The sequence below is a fragment of the Biomphalaria glabrata genome, chromosome 10 (assembly GCF_947242115.1).
Source record: "Biomphalaria glabrata chromosome 10, xgBioGlab47.1, whole genome shotgun sequence".
Taxonomy (NCBI): domain Eukaryota; kingdom Metazoa; phylum Mollusca; class Gastropoda; family Planorbidae; genus Biomphalaria; species Biomphalaria glabrata.
The window spans coordinates 12601824-12611618 of NC_074720.1; the positions used below are offsets into that span (position 1 = coordinate 12601824).

The 9795-nt window shown below is 35.5% G+C and overlaps 1 protein-coding gene across 1 annotated transcript; it reads left to right on the forward strand.

Annotated features, from left to right (window-relative positions):
* Positions 1-4171: 4171 nt before the first annotated feature.
* On the forward strand, positions 4172-7596 carry LOC106056911 (40S ribosomal protein S10-like). The gene is made up of 6 exons (XM_013213842.2): positions 4172-4279; positions 4604-4751; positions 6347-6524; positions 6766-6828; positions 7131-7183; positions 7458-7596. Exons 2-6 carry the CDS (start codon positions 4611-4613, stop codon positions 7518-7520), a joined length of 498 nt encoding a protein of 165 aa, XP_013069296.1. The 5' UTR covers positions 4172-4279; positions 4604-4610; the 3' UTR covers positions 7521-7596.
* Positions 7597-9795: the final 2199 nt, after the last annotated feature.

Genomic DNA, 9795 nt, shown 5'->3' on the forward strand with positions numbered 1-9795 from the left:
AAACCTTTTGAAAAATCATCAATTAGTCCTATTAGTTGTGTTTCACATGATCTATATTTCCTAAAGCCATGTTGGTATGGTGTGAGGACATTATGTTTGTCTAAGTGGTTTATGATGTTGCTACATATTATGTGTTCTAGGATTTTACATGTGATGCTGGTAAGTGATACTGGTCTGTAGTTCCCTGGGTCAGATTTTTCTCCTTTTTTAAATAGGGGGGTGACATTAGCTTCTTTCCAGTCCTTTGGTACTCTGCCCTGGTTAAGTGAAGCCTGAAAGAGTATTTTGAACACTGGGGCTAGCTCATTACTTAGTTCTTTGAGTAATCTAGCTGGAATACCATCAGGTCCAGAAGCTTTATTTGGTTTGGTGTTGGCTAATAGTTTTTGAATTCCATTTTCTTGTACTACTATATCTTCTATGTTGTCTACTTGGTTCAAATTCAGTAATATGTCTTTGTCTCCTGGGGCTGAAAATGCTGATGCAAAGTATTTGTTTAGAATGTTTGCTTTAGTTTCATTATCATTATGTATTATGTTATGTTCATCTTTTAATGGCGCTACGCCTGTTGTTTCCATTTTCTTAGACTTAATGTATGACCATAGGTTTTTGTTGTTATCTCTAGATATTACATTGTTTATGTATTCACTCTGCAGCTGTCTGCTTCGATTTCGGTAGATGACTATTCACTGCAGTTTATTAATGGAGCCCTGCCACTGATAAAAATGTGTAACCTCTCTTGAATACGCTCTTGGAATTAAGTGACTGTAGTTTGCTTTAGATATTATATCGAAAAGAGAAGTTTTATCGTCAAAATCTTCTGTTGGGGCATTTCTACCTCAAAATGCTCTGTAGGGGGATCTTAGACTCAAAACCATCTGGAGGGGTTTTAAACTTTAAAATAAAAAGCCATCTGTAGAAGAAGGGTTTAAACTCAAAATCCCCGATTGGCTTGGCTACGCTCAAATAATTTTAGTGTGTAATTTGCTTTTTTTTTATATTGAAGAAGTATTTTTAGCACCAAACACCTCTGAATGGGGGTTTAAACTCAAAACCCCTTTCGGCAACGCTCATAGCATTTTGAGTGCGTAATTTTGCTTTTTTTTCTTACACTGAAGATGTATTTTTATCCTCAAACCCCCCGCCCCAAACCCCCCGCCCCACTGGCGGGGGGTTTAAACTCAAAACCCCTTTGACTACGCTCATAGATTTTAGAGTGAGTAATTTTCTTTTTTTTATATTGAAGAGGTACTTTTTAGCTTCAAACTCCACTGGAGGGGAGTTTAAACTCAAAACCCCTTAGACTACACTCATAACATTTTTAGTGTATAATTTGCTTTGTTTTTATTATTAAAGGAGTATTTTTTACCTTCAAACCCCGCTGTAGTGGGGTTTACACTCAAAAGTCAAAACCCATTTAACTACGCTCATAACATTTTGAGTGCGTAATTAGCTTTTTTTTATATTAAAAGGGGGGTTTATCGTAAATTTTAGACGGGGTTTTAAAATCAAAATCTTCCTTAACTGTGCTCTTGGAATTATGGGATTTTCGTTTGCATTTTTCTTGTTTTGTTTTATAGAAGAGGGGGAGTTAACTGCAAAAACGCAGGTAGGGGGTTTAAAACTCAAAACCCCTGGTAGGGGGTTTTAAACTTAAAACTCCTAATAGGGGTTTTTAAAATCGAACCCCTTCTGGTAGGGGGTTTTAAACTCAAAACCCCCTGGTAGGGGGTTTTAAACTCAAAACCCCTTTGGTTGTGCTGGGGCAAGTGTAGGTTTAGTATTAAAATCTCACCTAAAATAAACAAAATCAAAGCAAAAAATCAGTCACTAAATTCTGACTCCCGGGGGGGGGGGTTCATTTCGGGGGGGGGGACCCCCCCCCCTCTGGCTACGCCCATGCTGTAGTATTAAAACAAATTCATCACTGATTTTTTGTTTATTATGCCCTTTTTGTTCAGATGCAGCTCAATGTCCGAATGGATTATTCGTAGAACATCTTTATCAATAGACATCAACATTAAATTTCCCAAGTGTCATTAAATTTCTTTACCAATTTTTAACATATAGTGACTTTTTTTTTTCACAAGCTTCTTGCGTATAAAACAGCATAGTTACAAGATACATCCTTGTGAAAAATAAAAAATTCTGTATATAGCCTATTACTGCAATTATCGCATTATTTGCAAGTTCTCACCAGATTCGGTTTCAATCCACGACATTTTCTTAGGCATATCATCGCATATGCAGTTCAATGTACAAATAAAACTCCTCATATTAAATTCTTTTTATCTTCCAACCTCACAAAATCATGTGCTACTTTCTTAATAACTTGGAAATCTAGTCTGAGAGTCCATATCTTTGAGTGGGCTAAAAAATATACCAGGTCCAGTTGTTGAAAGCTAATTTTACATCCTTATATGGTAGGCCTATGCTCTAAACACTCACGAAAACATCTTTGAATTTGGGTTTAAAGTCTACATCTTTGTCATCATGGCAAACGTGTCTCTTTGTCTGCTAAGCTGGTTTGATCTCATGGAATAAATGGCGTTGGGCTTGTTAATTCAAGGACGCTGTCATCATGAGGTTCAACAGCGGTTGTTGAATCTCTTTTGTACTTGCTAGGAAACTGGTTTATAATTTTAAAGGATTCCAGCAATATATATTATTGCTTTTTAAACTAGTTCTTTTTTTTTGGGGGGGGGGGGGGGCGGGGGGTTACTTCTGTATTCTTTCGATTCTGTTGTATCTTGTCTTCAATCAATATTTGGTTACGCTGTCAAGATATAATTGTGATTTTTAAATTTCATAGCGGAGCCATCTCGAGATCATGCAACAACTCAACCAAACCATTAGGGTCTATTTAACTGGGCACGCCAAATATGAGACAGCGTAGGGCGCGTTGTGATTGGTCCCTTTATAGATTCCTCCAAATGTATTCACACTGGCCTAACAGCCTACGGCGGATTTTTTGGAATTAGGTGGCCCAAAATGATATCTTCTGTCAACTTTTGGAGCTGGATATAACACATCATGCGAAATTCAGCCACGAATGTTGCAAGGCAGGCGTTTGATTGGAATCTGCAAGGAAAGAGGAAAGTGGGCAGGCCCAAGCAAAGCAGGAAGAGGTCGCGGTTAAATGATCACGAAGATGTGAATACTGGAATAATGTGACATGGGAGCAGATATATATATATATATATATATAGCTTTTATAAAGCGCTACTTTCATGCTTATAGTCTCATTTGTGGACCAGTGGGGAGGGGGGGGGGGGCTATCTAGGAGTTGGTTTTCCGTGCTGCCTTTAGGCGCTCAGTAAACACAACTCTGCCAGAGTCGGGTGTCGAACCTCGAGCCCCCTTCTAGGTAGCCAAGCCAAGCGCACTTAGCCTCTCAACCACGCTTCCCACAAAAGATCTTCCCAGATGAAGAAAACTTAAGAAACGAGTTTGGTGGAGAGGTTCCGCATGCTGTACTAAAGTTATCTTTAACTGTTAATGAAAAAAATCCCCCCCTTCCTGTAGGTAGAATCCCCTATTCTTTATAGTAAATAATATCTTACGTAGGCTGTTGTTTTAATATTGGTACATTTTTATGAAAAAAAAAGAAGAAGCCTAGTTACATATTTAATTAAAAAACAACTAAACAACGCTTTGCTAATAATAATAGCAGCTGCACCTAAATTAGCAGGTAACAAAATATGAAAACTGGTTTTCGATAGTTTTTCTTGTTTTTTATATAGGCCTAGATTATAAACGTGGAAGACGGAAGGAAGATGGACACACCAAATAATAGCACCATAGAGATATTTATGTTGTACGTTGTACATAAAACACTGAGCCATAATCTTCAAATACAAAAACAAAATAAATAAAATACTCTGAAAGACACAAAAATAAAGGCACATTCCTCGTCCCATATGCTAGGACAAATTTGTACAAATACTCCTTCTTCCCTAGTGCTATTAGAGCATGGAATGGGTTGCCTGAGCTAGCCAGGAAAACCAGTGACTTGGCAGAATTTGGTTAACATTGGTTAATATGCATGACTAAATGCATGACGCGTAGGACGTAATCATCTTCTTTTTGAAGTAACGTCTGTATTATATAAGATAAGATATGTCTATGAATAGCTATATATAGCACCTTCTCCTCCTTTTCAAGGGCCTCTTAAAAAGTTAAAATATATACGTCAGTGGTCTTGGCGCATACCGGAACTCTTCTTTCAAATACACAAATATCCGGTTTTCCTTTTCTATATTTGTCGCTTGGACGAAGGGTAGGTTGAAAAATAACTCGAATTAAAATCTGTTTACATCTGTACTTTAACAATATTTAATTGATAATTATAAACATGTAATTATAAAATTTACACATCGATACATTTATAAACAATTATTCAATTGATGTGTTTGTTATAAATACATTTTTTGCCCCTTCTTAGCAACTAGATCTTGTTTTATTATTCTATACCTAGTATAGAATAGAAGAATAGATCTAAAGAGGCCTAGATTTCAAAATATAAAAAGTATACAAATGCAGATGTTTCTACTTAAATACTTATGATATGTGTAGTCTAACTCAGGATTTGGTATCTTTTCAGCATTAAAATGCTTATTCCAAAGAAGAATAAAGTTGCCATCTATGAATACCTCTTTAAGGAAGGGGTATTAGTTGCTAAGAAAGATGCATTTGCAGCCAAGCATGGAGAAATTGAAGTCCCTAATCTTCATGTTATGAAAGCTTTGACAGTAAGTACTATTTTCTGAAGTAAGATCTAGTGTTATTGAAATCTAGTCTTGAAATTATTAAAATTAATTTAGAGAAACTTAAAATATAAAGCAATTTAATTTTATTTAATGATCTAAAATAGTAAAATCTAATCTTGTTATAAAATTGCTGGGTTCTCTTGATCTACTAATGAATAGGCAATACCATCAAAGAAAATACTGGATCTACTTTTAGCTGTGTATGTGGACAGAGATGTGTCTGCGACTGGATTTAGATCTAGAGTAGTCTAGACACTTAAATGGCTGCCTGGTCGTGTGGTTTGTGCGCTGGACTGTCGTTCGGATTTATCGATGGTCGAGGGTTCAAATCCTGCCCGCTCCCATCCCCCGTCGTCCTGAGGGAGGTTTGGACTAGGAAGTAAACTATCTTCAACTCTGAAGGAACATCCGAAACATGTAAAACATTTTTACAACAAATGACTTAACTTAATCGTTATTTTGGTTTGAAAGGTTTAAGTACTTTAACTTAAAGTTTAAGCTTAATTTAAGCATAAACATCTTTAATCCTTAGGCCTTAGTGACCTTATCAGCTTATATATTGAGATAGTAGATCTAGAAGTAGTAGGTTGTTCCTTCTGATAGTGTGATAGCCATTAACCATTTCACCACTAAGCAGTTGTAAGAAACTATCTACCCCATCCCTAAGAGAAGGGATATAACTCTGTATCAGCTAATTTAAAAGATCGATTTTTTGACTAAATTCACAGAAAAAAACTAATAAAACTTAACAAAAACCTTCTTTTTATAATAGAAAAAATAGACCTAGGGTTAAGCATCATGTTTGAAGGCCTACAGAGCTCAAAAACATTAAAATATCAAGTCATATTTAGTTGCCTTCCAATCTCCCGTTTCACTAGATCTAACATATTCAATACTGGATCTAGCATCAATTTTTTATTTATTTTCACTACTATCGGTCTTAAATGGTTCTAAAACACCCCAATCATTATATCCTTATTCTACAGCTTAAACATTAATATTCCCATTAAAATCTTATTCTATTAAAGCCTAAACATAAGCCTAAATATGTTCCATTTTGAAGGCTAGCAAAAAAAAAACACGTAATTTTCAAAAAATCGTAAAAATCCAATCTAACATGCTGCAGAGTCAAAATAAGCACCTAAAAATAGCATCACTATCGCTCTTCTAGGTCAGAGTTAGTAAAGGTATAAAACTAGCAGTGCGTGCGTAAACAAAACAACCCAAAATCAGCGACTCTAGTTGTCAACCAGTAGAGGCGACTCCCGGCGACTCTAGTTGTCAAAGGGTTAAATATGGTCTTTAGATCCAGTGGTAAGGTTTGTTTTACGAATTTTAGGATTTGTCATTTATAGATTTTATCCCAGCTCAAAATTCCTAAACTTAAAGCTTGTGGAAAGGCTCGCTGAGACAGTTGTGGGAGGCTGTGTTCAAACTTGGCATCATCATGGTGAATGTCCAAAGCACATGCCACATATTTATTGACTTTCTATTTTTGCATATATTACGTAAGGGTATAAGCTTTGTACGAGTTTTTTAAGTTACGTTCAAAGTTTTTATGCTTTTTTTTTTTTCAGAGCTTAAAATCTAAAGGTTTTGTTCGTGAGCAGTTTGCATGGCGCCACTATTATTGGTATTTAACAAATGAAGGTATTCAGTACCTTAGAGATTTTCTACACCTACCAGCTGAAATTGTGCCAGCAACACTTAAAAGACAGACACGCACAGAGGCACCAAGGCCAGCTAGACCTAAAGGTAATAATACACATTGTGAAATAAAGTTTTAAATTTTAACAGCTATTGAAAAAAAAAAGAAATAAGAAATAGTACTGGTATACTCCTACTTCTCTAACACAGACTTGAAAAAAAAACAACAATATTCTTTCTTTTATTTGTGTCTGCTTCTTAAATGATTTATTTAGCAATTTAGCCAAATACAACTGTTAAACTTAAATTTTTTTTCATCTCTTATTATTTGACTTTCAATTTTTCTCAGCTTCTGAAGGTCCTCGTGGTGGTGGTGCTACAGATCGCCAGGAATACCGTAAAGCTGGACCACGTAAGTATTACTTCTCATACTTCTATTTATCTGTCATTATAAGTTTGGTAGTTATCATTTAATCATTAGGAATGTAACTCAAGCTCTTTTAAAAAAGCAACCAATAAACTTTCTAACTATTGAGAATATACTTTCTTATTGTTAATCTAGGTATTTTTCACCATGTCTGTTTAGGGTGTCTTAAAATCTTTTTCAATTTTAGTCATACATCAACTCTACCCTTTTAAGATTTTACATTCCAAGTGGTTTTTTTTTAATTTGATCAAAGCTTTATGTTTCAAAACTTTTTTTTTTTTTTATAGCTGGAGCAGACAAGAAATCTGAAGTTGGTGCTGGCTCAGAAAAGTTTGAATTTGTAAGTTATGGAACTCTTTAAAAACAAAGTTAAATAAAATCTCATTTTTTCTTAAAAAGAAAAAAAAATTTTTTTTTTTAGTAAATAATTGTTTTATTATAAATATAAACATTTAATTGCCTCAGCTTCTATAAATTAGCACTAAACCTTCATATTATTTTGAAGAGAAATAGACCCACAGAAAATATAATATTATTACTTCTGTGTTTTAGTTAGTTTTGTTAGATATAATATGTTGATCTAACTTGTGTTTTACACTTTTTTTTTGTTTCAGAGAGGAGGATTTGGAAGAGGCCGGGGGAGTGGTGGCTTTGGCGGCACACCAGGTGGACAGTAATAAACTAACTGTTTGGGCGACAAATGGAGATATGTATGGTTGTTAGTTGATGGAATAAATCATTACCCAATCGAAATTCGTTTTAAGTTATTATTTCTGTATCTCCAGAATGTTAAATCTTTCAGAACATGTTTTATTGAATTGCGCAGCACCCATCATACTTTGGTGGAAAGCGATAACATTTAGGAGCTTAGAGCCATCTCTGCTGACTAGATCGAAATGCCTTATTCAAAGATGATGAGGCATCCATTATTTTCTGCGCTTTTTATGCTGTTAAAGAAGAGAGAATATGTCAATATTGGATCTTCCTGACTGAAATCCACATTTGGATAATGTACTGGATAAACCCAAGTTTTTGTAGCCTGCCTAGTGTCACTAGGGCAAATACTTCACTTACAACACTTAGGAGGTAAATTCCCGTGTTTGTAATCATTTCTACATCTCTTTCCATAAGTGTTTCCTAGTGCCCTCTTTTGGAATAGTATTTTCATTGCCATCCCACCACCTGTTGAACAAATCCTCTAGGGTGTTATCTCCAGATTGCAAACTTGAATATTGCCAGATTATGGGTGAAGACAATGATCAGAACCACCTTCACTATTCATGGATGATGCAGCAGTAGTGGCACACACAGATGACTTGCAGTCATTACAGCTTCTCTCAGGTCTTCAAATACCAGTAGTATGGGCTAACTGATAGCACTATAAAAAGAAACCTGATGGGGTCACCTAATATACCTCCATCCTTGATAAAACTAAAAGCCATACTTGAATTCTGCTACATGGGAACCACAATTCAAGTCGACCTGTCCCTAGAAGAGATTTTAAAAAACGTAGGAAAGGCTGTGTCGACATAGCAAGAAAAAGCAATAATGACATACTTGCTCGAACAGGTCTTCTCAGCTTCTTTACAATCCTCAGACCACACTTCTTGTGCTGAATTGGTGGACAATTGTACAGGTATCCAAATATTCCTCCTTTATCATCGACTCTTGCTCAAGAAAAACTAGACTTCCTCATTTTGGGAATGTGGATGTAATCAAACTGAACCTAATCAGTTGGCATTGATGATTGCTACTGGGAAAACAGAGCCCTAGACCACACTACTTGGAGAGAGAGATGTTTACCCACTAAGATATGGACAGCCAAGTAGCATTGGCCTCAGCTTAGGAAGAAAAGCATGCCAAATGAAAAATGTCTGGCTCCTATATTACCAAAGAAATGCCACCTTAACCTGCAATATATGTGGATGGGAATGTCTTGAGAATATGGCCATATGAGATGAACCATAGTCACTCTATGACTGAAGGAGGCCAACAACATTAATATATTGTAATTGTATATCTTTATTATTATTTGAGAAAATTTGGCTTAACATAACACATTGAAATTAAGCTGCTTTTTACAACAAAAATCATACCATACTTTTTATTTAAGCTGTATCTTTCTCTTTTACTCTTGTAGTAAAAATGAAAAATTCAGTGTTCAAATTATTAGTGTACTACCGGTATCTTCTAACGAAATGAATAATCCACTATTTTGCAGTCTAGTTGTTGGTGAGACAGTAGGAAATGTTGTTGGATGTTCAATATTAGTTTTAGAGAGTTGCAATATTTATTAAGTTGTACCTGTATCTCAATTCATGCACACACTGGCATGGTCCTAATGATACACTGTAGAAATGCAACGATTAGGGTTTTAAATTATTAATAATCCAATAGTTGTGGCAAAATATGTAGGTCGCAGGTGGGGCTGCGCAGCCACCGGAAGTACTGCATTCCTCACTAATCTTCGAAGTCAAAAGACAAGCCTTATTATTGATTCAATGATTAACAATTTAAGCATTCAATCACTTATAGAAAGTTTTATTGTCGCTTACCTACCGGTTACTTCAAAATAATGGACTGAGAACAATGACACCACTACCTTCATCGTTTTCCTTTAATAGTCTTCCAAAAGTTTTTTTGCTAGATGTTTTTATTCTTGAAATTAAAAAAAAAATGTTTTTTTCTCTTCTACTACGGCAGTGATGCCCAACCTAATTCGACCTGCGGGACATTTAAATTTCCGACACTCGTGTCGCGGGCCACATGAACGAAAACGTAGGCCTATAAAAACGATAGACTTGAAACCCGTAGATCCAGTGCTTAATTAATTAATGGTATATTTGAAATGTATATTTTTTCCCCGCCTCAGCTTCATTTCTCTACTTAAAATATCAGCAACATTGGGCTTCATCTCTGTACTTAGATTATGTGCTAGTTTTACAACCGAGT